At 38.2% G+C, this 22,876-nt stretch overlaps 1 protein-coding gene across 12 annotated transcripts in view; it reads left to right on the top strand.

The window, feature by feature from the left end:
* LOC117421070 (uncharacterized) overlaps positions 1-22,876 on the top strand; it is a 137,452-nt gene that overhangs the window by 87,405 nt on the left and 27,171 nt on the right. For all 12 annotated transcript variants that reach the window (XR_009328908.1, XM_034922324.2, XM_059025463.1 and 9 more), the window contains exons 8-9: positions 987-6,766; positions 8,238-8,342. Coding sequence is in view for 11 of the 12 variants with exons in the window: in XM_034922324.2 (XP_034778215.2) it covers positions 987-6,766; positions 8,238-8,342 (5,885 nt within the window). In the remaining variant the exon portion in view is untranslated. The remainder of the gene's footprint in view (positions 1-986; positions 6,767-8,237; positions 8,343-22,876) is intronic.

The following is a 22,876-nucleotide window of genomic DNA, read 5'->3' on the forward strand; positions in this document are numbered from 1 at the left end:
TAAAACTATAAAGAGAATCCAGAAATAGGAAAACAGGGTTTTTATGCTGGGTTGTGTTGTGGACAATAATAATAATCATAATAATAATAATAATAATAATAATAATAATAATAATAATAATAATAATAATAATAATAGTGTAGCTCGTTAAAGTTTGTGTTCTCGTCAGAGGAGCCAGCCGGGTTCGTGAAATGTATAAACAATGTCCAAACAAAATTTCTCTGTTCAATATTCTTTATTTCCTTGGCACAGGTTTGTTGCTTTTAGTTACAGCATTAGAATACAGAGCTCAATGAAACTTGTTCAAAGTACCCCGTGGTAACGATCTCTCCCCCTCGTCCCAAGACACCCCCAACTCCCCACAGTTCAACAGCCACGTCACAAGATATAGCATTATAGAGGGCAAGGGCAGTGTTTACTGTAAATAGGTAGTTCATTAACAGTTACCACGTTACCGTTACTGTTGCTAATGAGAAATTATGTTAACTAAATTATTGTTCTGTTCTAGGTCTGTTTGTCAAAATAATAATAAAAAAGGATAATGTTTAATGAAAAATATGTATAAAAAGGATAATGTTTAATGAAAAATATGTATATAGTTAGAACATGATGTATACTTTGTTTTTATTTATATACATCATTTTGAGTTATTTTATTGATGTGTATCTGTAATAAAACTAAATAAAACTATATTTTTAGTGGATAAAACGAAATTTATGAAAATTAAAACAAAATAATAATAAAAAAAATAACTGGGCTTTAGGTATAATGCTGTGTTTTTGTATCCCTCACAACTTTCTCTTTAACCATGTAAGTAACAATGGTTACTGTTAGATAAAACAGCAGGCCCAACTCTGGTCTCAATTTGAATTGTTTTGCAACCTCCAGTAAAATACACAGCATGCAAATCTTGCAAGTCACAGAGCTCGCAGAACATTGGCTATGATGTTGCAACTAATTGTATATTTGTATTCTAAATTTTACAGATTTGTTGTGAGCTGGAAGAAGCCCAGAATTCAAGCTTGGTGCTGGAGCCCATTGAATGTGTGCTGGATCAGATCCAAGTGTATAAGCAAGGAAACCCGTCTGTCGATGTAGAACAAATCATTACGCTTATGAAGGAATTTATTGATAGGAGACAACCTTCCATTGTTTCCAATAGCAGGACGTCCTCAACTGAGGCTGTAGCTGGCAGTGCAACACTTTCTCAAGGATCCTCCGGAATCACGGACATGTATAGCTCTGATGTTGAACCCCAGCCCATGTCTGTGCATTTTATGGAAAATTCCCAAGACTTGAATGAATCTGTGCAAGTTTATGGCGAAGTAAATGCAGATTTAGTAAGTCCAGACAGTGGCTTAGCCACTATTCGAAGCAATCGTTCTTCTAAAGAGAGTTCAGTCTTTCTTAGTGACGACAGCCCTGTTGCAGAAATAGTAAGTTCTTATCTCAACCCTATCCATGGTTTCCCCTCCTTTAATCCTGTATCTGAACGTGAAACTACGCAGGAGCAAAAGCCTCTATCAGGGAGCAAGAATGAGAATTATGATCTGTTCAGCTTTGATCCATTACATAGCAGCAATATCCCCTCTATGACAAGTGATGCTGATTTTTCTTTTGCAAATGATTTCTTAATCTTTCAGCCTTTAGACATACAGGCGCAAACACAACTTGATGACAGAGTAACACAAAGTCAATTGGAAAAGGACATGCCCACCCTTTCGGCAGATGGAGAAGCCAGACTAGTTGAATTCTATGATGGGTCAGTCAATCAGGTGGTAAATGAAGATAAACTTGCATTGGAAGATGAGTTTTCCACAGAATATGCCCATGCAGAACTTATAAGCAACCCTATAGGAGATAACATGGACAAAAAGGTTCCACGGACACCAATGAATAGCCTTGTAGAATGTTCACCTTTGGATGATGGATTGCCAACATTCTTTCCAGAAGATGTCATAGAGAAAATAAGTGAAATGGGTAACAAAGATTATGCTTTAGCAAGTTTTTGTCAACCTAACATGTCGAATGACTTTGAGGGAAATACCAAGCAAACAACTTCAGAAAATGCTGGCATATGGAGTGCACATGAACAAGAATATGTTCTTGAGCAAAGTCCTGATTTGATAATGGAATATAATCAGACCAGCCAAGTTAAAAGTATGTGCCCTGACCAGCCTGAAAACCTTATTAAGGAATGTAACCCCTTTCTGCAAGACAATACAGACATGAAACAAACAGTAATTCCCCCTAACTCAGAAGACGGGTGCCTGTGGCACAGTCCTTTTAGTCAGACTGTATTAAAGAGCACTGATACCACTGACCAACATGCTGTGGAATCATGCAATACGGTACAATATCACAATAAAACCAAACAAATGTTAGATGACCTATGTGAGGGCAAAATGTTGACACAGCAGGATGAAAATACATCTCCATTAGATATGTGGGACAATGCTGTACTCAATAAAAAAGAAAGGACCAAATTACAAGACAATTCTGATAATACAAGCTTAAATGTAAGTGCTAAAGGTCTTGAAAATAATGGCCCAGAGGAATTGGGAATAGAAATCTTGACAGCTATTGAATCTGATATCAGAAATACTTCCTTAAATGATATGCTTTGTACTACAAGCAATGCGGAATTGTTCCCATCTATGGAGAATGTCCAGTCAACTGCAGTTAGACCAGAAGGTGACAATTGGTTCAATAACCAAAATGTTCATTACTGTCAGGAAAAACAAGATGTGGGGTGTTCTAGCATGGATCATAGCACTTTAAAAACAGACCAGCCAACATCTGTAAATACCAAAGTTATTACTACATTATATCAAGGGGAGACTGAGTCAGATGTATCACGGTCTGATTTTATCCCCCTAACCCCAGACATGAAAAATGTGACAACTGTTGAGACACATTTGATTGTGACAGAGAAAGGTAGCAAAGGTGGGCCTGTCATCTCTGAGGAAGACGGAGAGATTTTGTCTAACAGTCCTATTTTGTGTAATGATGGTGTTTTGGTGTCTAAGTCGTTGTTCAGTGAAGACATTTTCCCTGCAGTTGAAAACACCCAGTCTGGATATTCAGAAGCATGGAATTCACCTGTTGAAAGTCCAACAACTATTTTTGAGGATACATTTTCAACAACTGATGTACTAGATATGCAGGTAAGGAAAAGGGATGACAATCCTGCATTTCCAGCTTCACAGTACACCAGCATTATTTTTGATGACAAACAAAAACATCCAATTGAAGAAAATCTTTATAGCTGTAACCCATTCCCTCAAGAAAGTCATCACGCAGAAACATATAACTGGAACTCCAGCCTCTTTTCTTCAGATCTTTGGATCCCAGGCATGCTTGGAGACATCCAGCTTACACCCCCCGAAGAAGAAAAAATGTTTAAACTGGAAACACCAGAGACATCCTACGATAAAGCAAATGTGGAACTAGTGAAAGAGGGTCAACTAACTCCAGAGATTTCAGAGGAAGGCCTTTTACCTACAAAGGAAGGATCTTGTGAAACAGATATGTGGAGCAGTTTGGTTGAAAAAGACCACCAGGAAACAAGCAACTCTGCTATTCCAGAAAACCTACAAATTTGGAATACAACTATAAGGGATGACACACTGTCTTGTGACACAAGTCCAGGGACCGGTGATTCCTCAGAGAGTTCTGAAATGTGGAATGCACTAGGTCAGAGAGGCTCTTTGGTGAGCCCTCTCCAGGTTGTGCAGGAGAGCATGGATATGTGGAATACAACCATACAAGAGGATTCACAGCCTTCTGAAACCAGTCCCGAAGAAAGAGGAAGCACTGGGAATCTGGAACCATGGGGCACATCAACGGAAAATCTATTTCAGAGTGATGTGGATTATTCTGAAAGTTCTGAAATTGGTCCAGCTGAAACCATCTGCTCAGCCAATGAAGATGGAGATTTCAATGAGGTTAATACTCAGACCCCCACAATATTACATGCAGGATACCCTCATTTGTGTGACGGCACAGAAATTAATTCAGCGACTCAAACATCAAATGTTTGGAGTAGAACAGAATCAAACAACAATAAAATAAAGTCTAGTGAGCATGATGAAGAAACCAGTTTGCCAGTTTATTCACAAGTCCCAAGGACAATGGCTGGGGAACTTTCTGTTTGTGACACACTAATTAGTGAAATAGCATCTGATCATTCAGATACACCAGCACATGGTCATAACACACCACCTTTTGCAGAAGAACCCGAGGGTTTACATGCGCTTAAGAGTTCTGACATGTATAATGTATCCCCAAAATGTGACGACCAACCTGATACCAATATTTGGAATGCAGTTAGACCAGATGAGGCCCTGGACCAGCAAAGCTGTGAACAAGAAGAAGTCATTGAAGGCCCTTACCAGCTAAGTTCTGAAAACCAGTATGAAAAATACAAAAATGAGGCTCCCCATGTAAATATAGAGGTTTTTGGAGAAACTACAAAACCATTATCTAATGCATCAGTTGTTGTTTCCAGCATCGAGAATGTAATTACTGAGGTTGTGGAGACAGCTGATATTATCACTAGCGAACAAGGAGGGTCCAGTCAATTGCTGTCATCTGAACAAGCCATTTGGAACAGTTCTGTGGAGACAGTTTCATCACCGGAAGATAATGAAGATCTCAATATTATTAGACAGTGCAGCCAAGAGGTTAACTTACAGATCTCGCAAAGGATTGACAATGTATTAGGATCTACAAAAGCGCAGGGAGAGCAAGCAAAACAAACTGCTATGGGTTCTATTGATAGTATACAAAATTATTTAGCATCTCAAGGAACACAAGCAGCTGAGTCAGAAATCAGTTCTGTAACAACATTTGAGCAGGAAGACAGTGATAAGAAAGTCAACTGCAGTGACATCGATTTGGTTACTCCTCCACCTAGAAAAGACTATTTTTCTCCTGAAGAGGAAGAAAATCATATAAATATCAGTGATGATTTGGAAGTAAAGCAAATATCTACCAATGAACCCCATCAGACCATGGAAGCATTAGAGGCTTTTTCAGATGCATCTTCATCTGATGCAGCTTCACCAGTAGATTTCACTGGTTTTGAAACAACAGAAGATGAAATTACAATCATTCAGGAGTCACCTTACATGGGGGAGAAGGGACCAGAGAAGTTTTCTTTTGATATCAAGGGTGTGAACACCACTCAGAAAATGGGCAGTAGCACAGAATCTTGTTTTAAAAAAGAAAACCCTTGCACCATGGAAGCTTCTAAGCAAGAAACAGAAAACAATAATCCCTTGATCCCAGCAGGTGGAGCAATGGCACCAGCTAAATACACATTTACAACACCAGATGGAGCATCGTTCAGTCAAGTAGAGCAGGAGGTTTTTATGGCTAAGAATGCAGAAAGTATGTGTACTTCAGTACAAAATGCAAGGTACCCATCTGATAGCAAAGTGGCATATTGTAGAATGTCGACTGAAGTCCAGCACATTGATGTTTGGGAGGATCTGTCTCCAGAAGAAAATGAACCAGCAACACAGTGTTCATTTGCACAAAACATAAATATCCATGACGAATATGAAGAACATGTAATTGACTCAAGTGAAAGTGGTAGTAACAGCTTTTTGGAAGTGTGCTACGACCGACAAGACCACCATTTGGTGGTAGATGTTGCATCAAATGCATCTTCAGTATCCTTTACAGAGGTAGGCCATGGCTTACTGGACATTGAGTCCATGGATGGATATAAGACCAGCCCTGAGCTACTTGAAATGGGGAGCGGTGAGGATGTTGGGGTGAATTCAGACGAAGAATCATTTGGATTGGAAATGGATTACATCATTGTTTCAGGCAGGGAAAGTGCATTGCTTAAAGAGGACATTGCCGAACACAGACAAGAAGATCAGGTTTCTGAAGAAGTCAGCACACAGATGATAACAACAGTCTCGCAAGAGTCTGTTTCTACAAGTTCACCAGAAACATTAAAGCAGAGTTTGGCCAACCCAGAGAAATATAGTTCCCTTGATTCTGACAGTGTTTCTTTTCACACAATTGGTGATGGTACTGCTGCTAGGGTCAAAGAATCTCTAGACGAGCCAAAGGAGAGCAAGGAACCTCCAGATGAAAGACAGACTTTGATGCTTGAAGAAAGAAGCAACACTCTGGATAGCTCACCTGAAGAATGCTCACGCATGACTGACACTGCTGGGTCAGGTTCAGAAATTTCAGTCAAGGAAGTTTGCTCACCATTTACCAGTAATTGTCTAGATAAAGCTGAGAGTTTCTTTTTACATTATAGTAATGCACCTTGTGATTCTGCAGGCAAGGAACAGGTTAAAGAAACTGAGATGGATGTTTTAGGCTCCTTGGAGATGAATACCTGTCCTGTACCAGCTTTTTTTCCAGAGAGTGGAAAGGAGTTAGAAGACAAAGCTGGGTCCATTTTTGGAAATACAGTCAAGGAAGCCTCCTTCCAAAGTACCACCACTGTTGTAGATGAAGCAGAGAGCTTCTTGTTACATGGTATTGGCACTCCTCATGAATCTACAGGCAAGGAGATGGACCTGCTTGAAGAACAGATTACAGAAACTGTGATAAAAGTGTTCGACTCCTCGGATATGAAAACCAGTCTTATACATGCTGATTTCACAGAGAACAGAACTCGGCTAGAAAACATGCTCCGACTATCTAGTACAATAGGTGGCAGTGTAGTCGAACACCCATTGACGAATATAGAGGTGGACTTTCCAGAAGAACATCTTTCAGCTAAGGATGTTTGGTAAGTAACTAAAAACAACTAAAACTATACATGTTTTTGATTTGTTGTCTTGGGTATTGACTTACTTTGGTGTGGTTAAGTCGTTCTACCTGGGGCTTAAATTAAAGGTACAAATGTGAAAAGGGCCAGTTTTACCGCTTAAATAACATAAGGCAAAGCATTTAACAGACACAGAAACTGAGCGGAATTCGGGACTGCTGAAAAGTATAACCGAACATGTTTATATTATTATAATTATATTAAGGATTCAAAACAGTAAAAATCTGACATGAGAAATGTCTATTCCTCTTGGACAGAAACAAGAAAACAGAGGATTTCTGTGTCTCTCTATGCTTATGCATAAACCTACATGCAGTTTTGGAATATTTCCTCTGGCATAGGGAAGATTTCACAATGAAACCCTGGGTATTAAATGGTAATGGTCCAGATGAAAGGGTAAATGTATTTTTGGCTCCCTTGCTAAGGGAGTCTGTTATTTGAACTCCAGGGGGAATGCACAAGCAGAAGTGTTTATAAAACTGCATATGCCTCATCAATTATGCATTAAATGCATCATTAGTGCACAGTATTTAAAGTATCTAATACAGTTTTTTCTTTAGCTTATTGTATTTTTTGATTTAGAAAACAATAATGCATTGTACTATGTAAACATTCAATTGAAATACATTTAGATTTCTGTCTAATAGTGTGACACTAGATTGGGGACAGGTTAACATTAAGTTTAGCATTGGGATTATCCTCTAGAGGTTTGTATTTGTGGTATAACCCAACAACAACAAATAGTTGCAGGCTGATTGGCACTGTGGTAAAAACAAATGTACCTCACAGGTACTGAATAATCACAGTGTATCTGTTGATCTCTTGGTTTACAACTGTTTAAGTAATATACTTCAATTTTTTTCTTGTCATTGTTAACATACTGACAACTTTTTACTCTTATAACTTTAAAGTATTTTTCAAAGCTCTTTTCAAAATGTCTGCTCTAGTGCACTGATAGTGTAAGGATTGCCCACATTGTCAAACAGGTAACACAGCAATAACGATCCATGATGTGTTATGGAAAAGAAAAGCCAGGGCACTTGTTATGTTATTTTTTTTTTAATTGCTCTTCCTGCAGTGATTTAGAGGACCTCAACCCCAGTGCACCAGAGCAGCTATTTTGAAAAGAGCTTTGAAACTGACTTCAAAGTTGTAAGTGTAAAAAGTTGTCAGGATGTTAACAATGAAAAGAAAAACTGTGGGTACGTTATTTAAACAGTTGTAGCAACACGTGGGGATGTATAATGCTAACTTTTTCAGAACCCTGCTAATCTTACTCTTACTGTTAGTTACCAATACCTTTAATGTCTTAGCCTACAAATACCTTTAATGTCTGTTTACAAACACACACTCCCATAACAAAACATTTGCTAGCTAATGCGTTACTTTAATGCCATGTTAAAACAATATTAAATAGTCTGTTTTCTGGTAGCTATTTAGATGTCACCCATGAACCTCTGTGCAAGGAGCCCAAGGCAAAGATTTGCTTATCAGCCCCAGAGGATGTAGTGAAGGACATCAAAGAAGACTTTTCAAGGTCAGTGATTCATTCAGTGACTGCTTGACTGCTTTAATTTTATTTAAAGATGTTTATTCAAGTAATATAAAGTGATTGATCTAACTGTTTAGATCATTAAAATGGGACCCTTTGAGGTTGTGAAAATCAAACGCATACAGTGGATTTCAGTCTCACTATGTGTTTCCTTATATGAAAATATTGTATGTAAAACACCAGGGAAGGTTCTATGCTTATGATTTAGGTAAGACATTAAAGACAAAGAAACACAGACAGCAGTGAAAACGTTTGTCGTTGAATTAAGAAGTTTCTTTTTAGTACATCTACCACTATTGAGTGTTTTATAGTTGTGGGTGATATTTTTGTGAGCGTATGAGATGAATGTTAAAAACGATTTCCCTTTTGAAAGGACTGTAGAAAAGTGGATACATAAATAACTTCTAACATTTAACCATACGTTATATTCTATTCTTACAGCATAACACTGAGTAGGCATTACTTTACTTTTTTGATTATTTTTAGTTTGACCTCAGATTGTGTAGAAAAGCCATTAGGCTATTGTCATCTGTATACCTTTGTCGGATATTAATGCAGAAAGATATATTTTATGTTGTCTTTGATGAAGACTCTCTAGACAGCTACAATATAGCTGGTAAAAGATTTCTAGAAACATCTAAAGACCACTTTAGTAAAATAGGAAATCTTCAGGAAGTTTTTTTTCTACAGTATTTCTTGTTATTAGAAATGTACTCTAAAGCACAAACTATTTCCTTCTGTTCTGCTATTATTAGGCAGGTCGTTTATATTATGAAGTTTAACCACTAGGTGGCAAAAGTGTATTTTACAAACAGAGATGTAAAATGTGTTTCCTGTGCACAGGAAGTAAAACTTGGATTTAAATGTACACTACCAAAATATTGGGTATTTTGCTGAATCTATTTGTCTTTCAGCATCAGGGTAAATGTTTTATTATTATAGATGTAAGATATTGACCCTAGATATGTCACTGCAACAGAGAATTATAGGGAAAGGACTTTAGACTTTAAACATGCGTCATAGTTTATATTCCCACTTTAACAAAGTGAGCATAGAGCAAATATGCCTTTTAAACTTCCGGGTATGTCAATTGGATACAGATACACAGAGTAAAGGTAAGTAACTCCGTAAATATCAAATCTACTAGTTGTGGGAAAAGCTCCTTCTTGATATAATACATATGCATGTGGTTCTTGTTGATGTATTCTCTAGAAGATGCTAAGAGATATTAGGATATGCACAACATATAATTTAAGTAGAGACCTCTATTAAGAAACTGAAAGTAAAATTAGGGCCTGTTGAGAGATTTGACAGCAAAGATATGCACAAAATAAATCCTGTGAGATATAGTCAGAAAATGTTTCTAACACTAGCTGAAACAGTGAGCTCAATCCTAAAAAAAAAAAAAAACTTCAAGAAAAACATATATATTTTTTTAATCTAACATTAAGTCAAGTTATTGTACTTGAACAAAATATACAGTTTTGGCCTACTTGTCAAATAACATATTGTACACAGTATTATAGCAGATTCTTTAACTACTTTACTGCAAAATGACAGATTGCATCCTCATGAAAAACTCCCCTCAGGCGCTATATTGACAGATGCTGTATGTTAGGAAGAATCACGCTTTTAAAAAACAAAAATGTAGTCCCTATGTGTGCACAAGATCAGCCTTGATGTGTTCAACTAATAAATAACATGCCTGCTCTGCTGTATTGATAGGGCATGACTTCATTAGTTTTAAGGTAAAACATGTATGCTATATTCATGCTTTAGTCACATTATTATCCAGTTACATTTATTACATTCAGAAACTGGAAAATATAACTCAAGTTAAAGATCTTTTTCAACACATTGCTTCTTATAGTTTAAATCACCTTGATAACTATACGATATCAAACATGCTTTTTTCTGTTGAGCCAATTAGGCTCAGCAATAAAATGGTTAATACTACTGTAGATCAATACGAGCATTATGTGTACACAGGTCTATTTAAAGCTAGTTCACAGTGCTTCTCTGCACAGTGTGTTTAATGACAATTCTGTATGTCATTTATTTGACTGTTAGTAAGAATGCCAACTGGAAAATCTATATCTACGAGGTAATGTTTGACCTGTTCTGAAAAAGATATCCCCGGTCCTCCTCCAGTGATAGGATGCCAGCAGTCTGAGCTATCAGGCTGTTAAGAGTAGATACAATTTATTACATTGAACTGGTTGAGTTATACTGTACAACCAATTATACAATCATTAATAAGTCTCAATTACTCAATTAATCAGTGCAGATGAAGATCAAGGTTACCATAAAGGGTTTAGCATAACCTTGTTGCTGGCACCATATCATTCTGCAACACGGTAATTCCGAAACAAACAGGGCATTTAGAATCATTTCCCACTTCTTGGATTGAGTTTTCTCAGAACTAGTCACATATATTGAAGCTAAGGAGCTTTCTGATGTTGGCTATTAACATGAATGTGTCTAAGGTTACATTTCCTCTTCAAAATCAATTTTATTTAAGCTTAAAGGGATTTATACCGTCTGTATTTTTTAAATGTTTAACTTCCCACAGTGATTTAGGGGACAGATCTCAAATCCCAGAGCACTAGAGCGGACATTTTGAAAAGAGCTTTGAAACAGGCTTTAAAGTTATGAGTGTAAAAAGTTGTCAGGATGTTGACAATGAAAAGAAAAATGACAGGTACGTTATTTAAACAGTTGTAGTAAGACGTGTGTATGTGTAACGCTAACGTTTTCGGAACCCTGCTACTCTAACTCTTACTCTTTTAATGTATAGTTACCATGCCATCAGAAGCCTACAAATGCCTTTAATGTCTGTTTACAAACACACACTCCCTTGAGAATGTGAACCGTAACAAAACATTTGCTAGCTAATGCATTATTTTAACACCATGTTAAAACAGCAATCTAATCTTTTGTGTTGCTGATGGTGAATAGGATCTGTTTGGATTTATTTTTCTGTTTTCTGGTAGCTATTTAGATGTCACCCATGAATGCTGAAGAGCTTTTTGGTGTTGGCTAGGAATGTGTCTAAGGTTACATTTCCTCTTCAAATACAATCTTTTTTTTAAGCTTATAGGGATTCTATTACCCCCCCCCCCCCCCCCCCCTCGCAAATGCACTCTCTATATAATCACAGTTCAGAATGGGTAGCAATTACAACTGCACATCCAGGTGGTCAATTTTTAACCCGCATCACTTTAGAAGTTCTGTTTTTTTGTGGTTGAAAAATGATGAATAACAAATGTAAATGGTATAAAGAATCCCTTTAAATACAGTAGAAGTGTCTGTTTTAGAGAAGGATTGTAATTGAAAATACTACCATCAAGGTAATCTATAAAATTGAATAATACATCTGCATAATCTTTAAAAAAAATAAACATTTTGCTAATTGGCAAACTTATTTTTGTGAATGAAATTAAATTTGGTGCACTGTTTGTGATACAGACAGGACCTCTAGTGGCCTTGAACAAAACAACACATTGATAATGCTAGGGAAGCATGTAGACAGATTGTATTTCTGTTAACATAGCTCTGTTGCATCACAATCACAAACACTACTGAGGCAATTCATATATCTGACTTGCTGTCTAGTTCACACTATTATGAAGCTTCATTTTATTTTATGTTTAACTTTATTTCAGATGTTGTGTCAAAATGTATGATTTTAATAGGACTACTGTACATTTAAGTATGTTTTGTCCATCTAGAGTGATTGTATTTTGGCCAGTCAAATTTAACAAAGCATCTGTAATGGGTTATTTATCACATACAGGGAAGACATTTAGATTTGTCTTGTGTATTTCCCAGCAGAAATTCCATGGTAGGAAGAACAGCTGGATATCTTGTTCAAGGTACACAGCACAGCAAAAATAATGAAAAGACAACGGCCATACTAGAAACAACCCAGAACAATTAAATGAATGTATTACTGCCTCTAATTCATTTGGAGCAAAGTCTGTTCTGAAGGGGACAGCGCTTTTGATTCAAAGTCATCAATGTGCTTTTGTGAAATAACAGTCATTTAGGCTGTTCTGGCATCACAATGACCTGCCAACAGAGTGCCTGCTATTAGTCCTCTTTCACATTCTGTTAGATCTGCAGCCTTGCCCATCGTCATTTAAACTTGCAACATGGAGATGCATCTATTATATATTACAGAATAAAGATCAGGGATGCTAATTGTGTAACACGTTGATAAGTTACTTTAGGAACAGATGTGTGTGCTACATATTGGAGGTATTTAAAATGTATCCTCAAACCTCAGTATGTTCTGTTCTAATGAAGTGCAGAAGCAATGCCCTTTTAATTAAGCAGCACAAGAGCTTCAGTATGTGATTAACAGAGAAGCATTCCCCTGATGTTTGGCGTATCCTGTGTGAACTTGATATGCAAGTACTTGAGCTGTGATTACACATTTCATTTAATTTGGGTAACAAATAGAGCACTTGTGCAGTTTGCTTATGAGTATACATATATCTAGAGAACAATCTACATATCTTCGTCATTCTGGAACAATCAGAAGATTTCCATACTTTATCGTTTGGGGATGGTGGAGACTACACCAAACCCTGGGACATGCCAACAATGTGAACCAAAACTTATTTCCACATTGCTCTAGTGGGCTTCTACCAGATGGATTCACCCGTGAATCAAACTTAAAATCAATCCGCACAAGTGCCGGTTTTTTCATTTTGACTTGCCATAATGAAAGCTCAGCTCATATCAAATCCTGAACAAAGACACAATTGGTCCAAATGTATTTTATTATCCACCAAAATCATTTTCTATTAGCGAGTGTCCTCTCGATGAAGGTGCTACTGTGTGGCAGACTGGCAGTTGACATTGCCTTTCACTAACGCCCCCGCCTTTGGCTCGGGATGCATAACTTCTGTCGTGGTCAACTGCCACACAGGCGTGTTTACCGATGGGCAGTAGTCGATGTGTGGGACAAAGGAAACATCCACATATTCTAGCCAAAACCTAAAACCAATAGCCGTAAATAAATAGTAAACTTCAGAGCATGTTTTTTCAAACTGCATAAAACAGTATCTGGCAATTTTCAAGTGAACATTTATTCCAAAAATGACTGATCTATAATTAAAGTTAAAGTTTTTATCAGATTTATTTATGTAATTTACTAAGTTTAAATATGTATGTCCATGAGTGAAATAGTAAATAATGTTAGTATAATTGATATACAGAAATGTTTTATTTAATACACACTTTAATCAATATTTATTATATTTATTAATAAACTGATGCTCATTTATTAAAGTAAAACACTTTTAAACAAATGTTTACTTTTCACTGGAACCATTTTCTTGTGCCTAGTGATATTTACTGTTATTGGAAAGATTTTTTTTTAATTTGCTGTGTTAATTTAAAAGTAAATGAATCATTGAGGTTAAGGGATTTGTTGACCAAATATCTTTTGTGAATTGATGCATTAGATTGGACTAGAAGCTCATATAGTAGCCAAGCATGTGTAAATATATTCATTTTACAAAATGTTGGCAATAACTTTGCTTAGTTACCACTATTTGATTGGATATTCTGTACATAAGGGACTTTCCAAGATTATGGTTTAAAGGCAAAGGGCCAGTTTACATAAGAGGTTGGTATCATTTACCCGTGAGAATCAAGGAAATGCTCGTAAAATCAACGGTCACTTACACATGAAAATGTTAATTAGCTCACCCAAGTGCCTTACCTAAAGCCACATGGGAATATGTAAGTTACCATGGTCCAAAGATGGCAGCAGGAATGTATTTATTTTATTTATTTTTTTGCAGTATTTCCCTTATCAGATTGATGTAGATAACCCTACTTTTTTTCCCCCTGTCTTCCCTAAAACTTTGCATAATGCAAATCATGCATGGATCTAAATGTGTTTGTAAAATAATCATACAGATTGTATTTACTAAGTTTCTGTTTAAAACTAAAAATGTTTGATAAACTGCATCGTGGGTTTGTGAATTCAGGTGGTTACAGCTACTGTACAGTACTTCTTCAGAATATACTAAGTACTATGTTTACATGTGTATAACTATACCCCCATGCAATTTCTCCTAGTTATTCCTGAGTGTAGCACCCTAAATTTAAATGTTACAGTTAATAGCAAAATAGTCACGTTATACGTTATATAAACAGGAAAGCTGTGGAACAAAGTTAATGGAATGACCCAGTTCTGAAAAACCAACTATCTTTTTCTTGTTTTGAGTCATGGTTTAATCCACCGCTGAGTTCAGGGGTCAAGAGCGAGTTATTAATTATACTCGTTCCGGCCTGTGTGTAACGTGTGTCTCCACGCTCTGTTACAGATAATTACTATATTTCATTTAATATTGAGAAGTTATAAAATTACTCAATACTGTTTGATATAGTTACTGTCTGTATAATCGCTGGATAATAATGTTATAAAAAGCATTAGTCATTGTTATAAAACAATGTTATATTTTCTAATAGTAGAATTATAGGTTTGTCACACGGCTGACTGAGTGGTGCCATCAGATCCAGGAAATGAATACACAGAGAGACAGTGGTGATGAGTGAAACTGAGTCTCGGCAGCGCTCAGTGTTTAATAAACAAATAAATAAACAGTTGAACAAAACACAGGACACGGCACATGAGGCCAAATAAGACAGACAAACAAAACGGACTAACACTTAACAAACGGTGGACTAAGACAAACAAACACGGTGAGTTTAAACAACTATCAATTTACTTTATTTTACTTTACTTTCTCCTCTCCACACCCGTTCTCCACTCACCGAACACACAACCCTGAGTGAATGAAACGTGCATCTATATATACTGTTGTGCCGGGATTCAATTACTAATTCATTATTCACTTGAATCCCAGCACGTGAATTAATTATGTGCAACCTCGTGCTCACATATTAAATACTTTAAATGCACGTGAAGTGAAGTGCAATCCCGTGCCTAAATACAATTATACATTTTAAATAACTCGTGCTGCACACACCCATTTATATCCCGTGCAGCCAACTACAATACACCAACATTAACACAGCACACGTAACATATAACACAGAAATGCACACAGGGGCGGGGCACATTGCCACAAGGTTCCATAGTAATTGGCAGATGCTAGAAATGCCTGGTCGTAGCGATCACTGATTAAACATGAGTTTTCTATTCTAGACACTGTTTAGTTTTGCATAATGTTGTACTTTCATGTATAATTTCAATTATATTGTACTCGAAATACTGGCTTGTGATTTCATACAATTGTAAAGTAATCCTACCTTATACTGTTGGAGCCCATGTGGAATGATTCTCTGTGAAGAATGTGCTATATATGTATAAGTAGAAGTGTGAGCTTGAGTTATTAATTATACTCGTTCCGGCCAGTGTGTAACTCGTGTCTCCACACTCTGTTACAGAATAAAAACGAGTCATGTTTTAAACATCAATGCACTCCAGTTTGTGAGTGTAACATTTGGCTATCCAGCAGCAAGGAGCAGGCTACCCGGGAACAGTAGAGCAGCGAGAAAGAGAGAGTGTGGCCCGGAATGTAGAGCCTCCTCCTGAGACGAAGCTAGACAACACGGGAGCAGTGCAGACAGCCATCTTAAGAGCTGGAACAGTGAGTCCCCTGCAGTAGTTCTGAATATATGTAAAGTTGATATTTCAGAAATACCACAGTGAAAGTTAAATAACAGAAAGCGTTCTGCTGGTTAAAAAGGCTAATGGGAAAGAAGTAATGAGACAGTTTCCTTAATTGCAAAGAATACCAGAGAAGCAAGTTGGACTGTTGTTTAATGAAGAGGAGATGTAGATAGAAGTGGGAGGCCTTCTGTACAAGCTACCTGAGAAACATGTTAAAGATGTGTGTGATTATTTGGGATTAACTGGCACAGCTGTTGCAACAGCAATTTAAAAAGCAAATGGAAGCATTAAAAACTAAACTGAAAACTGGTAAGCAAACCCCAACAAATGGATCAGACTCGTCTACAAAGAAAGACTTTAAAATATCTGGACAAACTGGGAACCAAAACCAGAAAGAGAGACTGAGTTTTACCAGTTTAGCCCATCAGATTGAGAGTGGTCTGCAGAAGGGCTACAGTGAGCAGGAAGATTTAGAAGCAGTGGTCAGAGCTGTTAACCCTTCACTAAGCTTGAGGAGTTATTTAGAAGGCAGAGGTGATGTGTCCTTAGCTAAGTTGCAAAGAATTCTAAGATCGTATTATCAGGACAAGGATGAAACTGAGCTTTACCATCAACTGTCCAGTGCATCCCAAGGTCTAAGAGAAACACCTCAGGATTTCTTAGTTAGGAGGTCAAGAGGTTAGGCAGAAGGTTTTGTTTGCTTCACAGGAAGCTGATTCCGGTATGAAGTATGATCCAGTCCTCATACAAAACATGTTTCTCCACTCTGTACTCACGGGACTGCAAAGTGGTAATATTTGTGTCGTGATGCAACCCTATTTGTCTGATACTCAGGTTTCAGGTGAAGTGTTGTTCGAGAGACTGAATACTGCTATGAGTAATGAACTGGAGAAGCAACAAATTTGCAACCAATATTCTAAGACAGTGAAGCTTGGCGAAATCCAACGAAGACGACACTGCAAAGAAGAGACGGAACCCCCCTCAAAAGAAAGAACAAAACAAGAGTAATACCTTACTCAGTGAAATTGCTGAATTGAAAGCTAGCATTGCCGAAGTAAACGAATTAAAGACTGAGTTGGCAACAATCAAAAGTGCCTAAAAATTGTTTTCAGCCCAAGCTTCAGCAAAGGCCAAGACAAGAAAGAAGACGGTGGGAACGGGGTTGTCCTAATTGCAGAACAGCAGGGATAGGTCAGACGTGTAGCCACTGTTGTAGATGTGGGAGTGCTGAGCATTTTCAATCAGGTTGCCGAGCAAGAGAAAACTAGAGGTTGTTCGATAGTTTCGGAAACAAGAGACAGTCACCCTGGGTGGACCAGGAGTGACCGAGCCAGACATAGTCCCACCAGCTACAACAGCAAAACGAGCAGATTGCCAAACAGCCTAAAGCTTTCAAGCAAGTTACATCTAATATACAAGTAAACCACGTACAGTCCAGAAGTAATTAATTTAAATACATATAGCTGCCATTTGTCCCTCAAACAGCTTACGAGAATGACCAGTTTAGTTGGACGCAAATGCACCATTCACTGCTTCATGAATGACGTTAAAACTAAAGTACTTTGGGATACAGGATCACAAGTGTGTATGGTTTCTGATTGTTGGTGGAGGGAAAACCTGCCACATTTACAGATTCATAGACTGGAAGAACTTCTGGAAGTTAGAGAGGGGCTTGACATCAGAGCTGCAAAACAACAATTCCATTCAAGGGTGGATCCCGATTGAGTTCCGTTTAGAAGAAGATGACAGTGCCTTGATTGTGCCTGTCTTGGTGAGTGTACATGAACTTGAAACACCCATTACTGGCTATAATGTTATTGAGGAGATAGTTAAAACTGAAAATAGCAACACACAAAGACCTGTGCACAATCAAAGTTGGAAAGAGAAGTGTGACTGTTCCAAATGGCAAAACAACCTGTGTAAAGTATTGGGCTAATACTGGCATTGGCTCAGAAGGGATGATAACAATCTTCGAACCTGATGAAACTGAGTGCATCCTGGAAGATCTTAATATCCAAGAAGCGATCATTAGACTACCCAAAGGACCAACCTGCTCAATAACTATCCCGGTTCACAACCCAACAAGGCATGATATAACTTTGAAGTCGAACACTGCTTGGGAAATTACAATTGATCAGGTCACAATTCCCCATTGATATGGAGACAATGAGGAATGCCTCTGGTAAGCACACTACTACAGAAAAGCAGTGTAAATTCTCTTCCTGGAACGCAGTCAAAATGAGAGGGCACAAGATTTATGAGCGACACAGAAAACTGGGAGCCGCCTGTCAACCTGGGTCACCTGAATGTGACAGAGAGAGAGACTGTCAAGTGTATGCTGAAGCAAGAGTCAAAAGCTTTCTCTCGAAACCAGGATGATATGGGCAAAATCGACACGTTAAAAATGCAAATAAAGTTAAAGGACTTGCAGCCGGTCCAGGAAGCCTATAATTCAATGCCTAAACCATTGTACAAGGAAGTAAAGGAATATTTGCAGGCCCTAATAGCACGTGGCTGGATAACAAAGTCCAACTCTCCATATTCGTCACCCATTGTCTGTGTCCGCAAAAAGGACGACTGTCTTGAGACTCTGTATTGATTACCGAGAGCGGAATAAGAACTATCCCGGACAGACAGCCGATACCACAGACCCAGGATATCTTGTATAGTCTTTGTGGGAAGTCATGGTTTTCCGTCCTAGATCAGGGTAAGGCTTACCATCAAGTTTTTTTTAAGAGGAAGAAAGCAGACACCTGACAACCTTCATAACACCATGGGGCCTTTATGAATGGACAAGGATACCGTTTGACTTGAGGAATGCTCCTGCAGCATTTCAAAAGGTGTATGCAGGGGTGTCTGGAAGGTTGGAGGGATGAGATTTGTGTACCCTATCTCGATGACGTCTTAGTCTATAGCGAGACATTTGAAGACCATGTTGAAAACGTAAGAAAAGTTCTTCAAAGACTACAGAATTATGGCATCAATGAGGGCTGAGAAATGTGAACTATTTAAAAGAGAAGATAGGTACCTGGGGATGATAATTTCAGAAGAGGGGTACAAGATAGACCCAAATGACACCAAAGCTGTGCATGCTGTCAGAGACAAGACACCTAGAACAGTGGGTGAACTTCGCAAGATTCTCGGATTTCTAAACTAAGACCGAAAGTATATCAGAAACTTTGCTAAAATGGCCAAACCGCTGTATGATATACTTTCTGTTGAACTGCATCATAAAGTCAGTCCTAAGGTTAAAGGAGCAAACCAAAAGCGCATGCATACAAGAGGGAGGGGAGCAGGCCAGGTTCTTTCACACCAGCCCATTGCCTGGTCAACAGTACACCAGACTGTCCTGGACCGATTGGTAGACTGTCTAGTGCAACCAGCAGTGATGGCTTACCCAGATTTTGCACGTCCATTCATATTGCATGTGGACATGTCAAACCATGGACTTGGTGCTGTGCTTTGTCAACGACAGAACAGTAAACTTAAAGTAATTGCTTATGGTTCCAGAACACATACTCTTGCTGAGAAAAATTATCACTTGCGTTCTGGTAAATTGGAGTTTTTTGGCAACAACAACACTTTGACATGCATTCTTTCTTCAGCGAAACTCAATGCTACTGGACACCGATGGGTAGCGGAACTTGCTGATTACAACTTTTCAATTAAGTATCGACCCGACAAACATAACATTGATGCTGATACTCTCTCAAGAATGCCAGTGGACATGGAAGAATATATGTTAGAGTGCACAGAAGAAAGATCCAGCAATGTTATCATTGCTGTTACACGGGCTGTGAGTATACACAACAGTGGAAAAACTGCCTGGATCACAGCTGTTACCTCCAATACTTCTGCACTTTCTCACAATACAACACCGATGTCACTCTCCAACCTCTAAGTTACCAGGAGTTGCAAATAGCTCAGCAAGACGATCTAGCAATCAGTAAGGTTCTTCAATTTAAAAGTCTGGGTCATAGACCAAATAAGAGAGAAAGAAAACAAGAATCTAAGGAGGCCATAGCTTTACTGCGGGAATGGAATCAGTTACATAGAGATGGGTACGGTGTCCTGCGGTGCAAAACTGGAACAAGATTTCAGCTTGTCTTGCCCCAGAAATTCAGGCAGAAGGTTTACCAGGAGCTGCATGAAGAAATGGGACATTTAGGAGCTAAGAGAGTAGTTTCACTTGCGAGAGAAGGGTTCTATTGGCCACATATGCAACAGGACATTGAGCATTACATTTCTAAAGTTTGCAGGTGTGTCAAACACAAAAAGCCTAATCAACCAGTCAAATCACCATTTACCAGTATCATCACAACTGAACCTTTTGAGTTGGTTTCAATTGACTTCTTCCACCTGGAGAAAAGCAGAGGAGGCTATAAGTATATTCTTGTAATCGTGGACCATTTCACCAGGTTTGTGCAAGCCTACCCGATGACTAATAAATCTTGGAAAACTGCTGCCAACAAAAATTAATGATTTTGTCTTGAGGTTTGGGTTCCCCAGAAGGCTTTATTATTAGTTCGAGAACTAACTTTTTCATCGGCTCCAACATTACTGCAAAGTTGCAAGGTCAAGGACAATAGCATACCACCCTGAGGGAAATGGGCAAGTTGAGAGAATGAACAGGACTCTGCTAGCTATGTTGAGGACATTACTGGAGGTCCAAAAATCAAATTGGAAGGAGTCACTTAACAAGGTAATCTATGTCTACAGTTGCACAGGATTTTCGCCTTTCCAGCTACTCTTTGGCAGATCTCCATGGTTACCAATTTTCAGACTTTCTCCTGATCCGGCATCAACTAGAGCAAATCATGCTGATTACGTGGAAAGATGGCAACAACAGATGCAGGAAGCCTATGACCGTGCCTCCCAGTTTGCTAAGAAGTCGGCTGACTGTAGTAAGCGCTACTACGATCGTAAAGTACACGGTACTGTTCTTATGCCAGGGGACAGAGAGTCTTGGTCAAAAACCTTAGTGAGCGTGGAGGGCCTGGAAAACTAAGATCACATTGGGAAGACAAAGTATACATAGTTGTCAATAGAAAAGGTGAAAGCCCCATTTACGAATTAAAACCAAAGGGTGAAAAAGAGTTTTGCACCGGACTCTCCTGCTGCCATGTGATTATTTGCCTGTAGAGATAACTGCGCGGAGGTCAGAGAAACCAAATACCAGAGAAGCCCATGTGAACCCCAGGAATTGTCCCAAACAAAAGGCTGACACTACTGATAGTGAAAGCGATTCTGTATACACGCATTGCTTTGTCCCATTACTATCTACCAGTGAGAATCAAGTAGAACTCAGTGAGATGCAAGGTTTATTCTATCCTAGTGCACATACTCCAGGAGGTGGAAATGGCTACAACATTTCAGAGCCACCCCCTGTGGAATGCAACAGCCAAAGTAGTCCAGAAGAGCAAGAGGGCTTCGGCCATAATGACATCACAGAACCTGCAGTACTTTCAGAAACATCGGATGAAGAGGCCCAAGCATCACAGGACCAAAAAAGAAGTTATCCCACCAGGAACAGGAGAGCAAGGCAACTCTTCACTTATGATCAGCTTGGAAGACCTAGTTACAGACATTGGGACCCAGCTATTCATGTATCAATAGACAGAGTTTCCTGTACCGTACCTCACTCCATATCCTTATCAAACAGTTCCCTACCAACACTTTCACTTAAAGCAGTTCATTAGTTATAGGAAGATTGAGTAGCATTACTAGGAGAGTTGTGCAAGGTTACATTTGCTTTATTCTATTAGTTAAAAGTTACTTACAGTATGGGATTAGTTTTAATAGGTTAGCGTAATAATTAAAAGAAATGTAGGAACATTTTCCTCAGCTCATCCTTACAGTGTATATAGACATTAAGGAGACAATACGGTACAGAGGTGGCCACTCTGTCAGTTCAGGAACCAGCGTTCTCCACACCTTTGTGAAAGGATTATTTCCATAGGATCTGAGAGGCAAATTCTACAGTGTGAAATGGACCAAGTACTGAACTTTTCTGGTGTCTTAAGGACTGTTGTTTAAGAAGACACCAAGTATGGATAGTCAATATTTTAAAAGACAGTGCATACTGTAAAATGTTTTAGGGAAAAGAGGATTTGTTGAGATTGTAAATGTTTGGGACAACATTTATTTTATGGGGGGGAAGAATGTAGAATGTATAGGGTGTATTTAAATATTTTTTACAGTTTAGGTTAACACATGCACAGAGGTGATTTTTATAGGTAATGTAATGCAATTTGCCAAACTATCAATTTCAGTGTAGTTCTGACAAGTTAACAAGGATACAAACTTGTAGGACTGTTCTGACAGTATAAGCCAAATCACTGTTTCTTTAGTAAAAAAAATTGCTCTTTTAATATGCCTTCATTAGGTAGTTTTGTTGGCTAAACTGCATATTCATTTGTTCCTCCTATGTGCATAGATAGATTATGTTTTAACCTGGACAATTGAGTATCTCCCTTACCATGGCCAGGGTGCATGGTTAAGTCTAATCAAGGATCTTTATTGGTTGAGTAACCGTGGTATCACATCATTATTTAATATATGTGCATTACATTACAGTATGAACCCAAATGTACATAGAAGGTTGAGGAAGACACTACCCTAAGTGTTTGTCTGATTGAGTATCTTATAAGTTTTACTTTACATAGAAGTTTACTGTAAGTTTTGGAACAGTGATTATAATTCTATCAGTAAAGCAGCTTGCATACTAGTTTTGGTAATTGGACATGTTTACCAAATTTCTGAAATACTGACATTACATTCTAAAACATATTTTTAGCACTAATACCTGTGGAGTATTACGGGACTAAAGTTTTTACTGCAGCACATTAATGCAAATGTTAAT

This window comes from Acipenser ruthenus, chromosome 1 (assembly GCF_902713425.1).
Source record: "Acipenser ruthenus chromosome 1, fAciRut3.2 maternal haplotype, whole genome shotgun sequence".
Lineage (NCBI taxonomy): Eukaryota > Metazoa > Chordata > Actinopteri > Acipenseriformes > Acipenseridae > Acipenser > Acipenser ruthenus.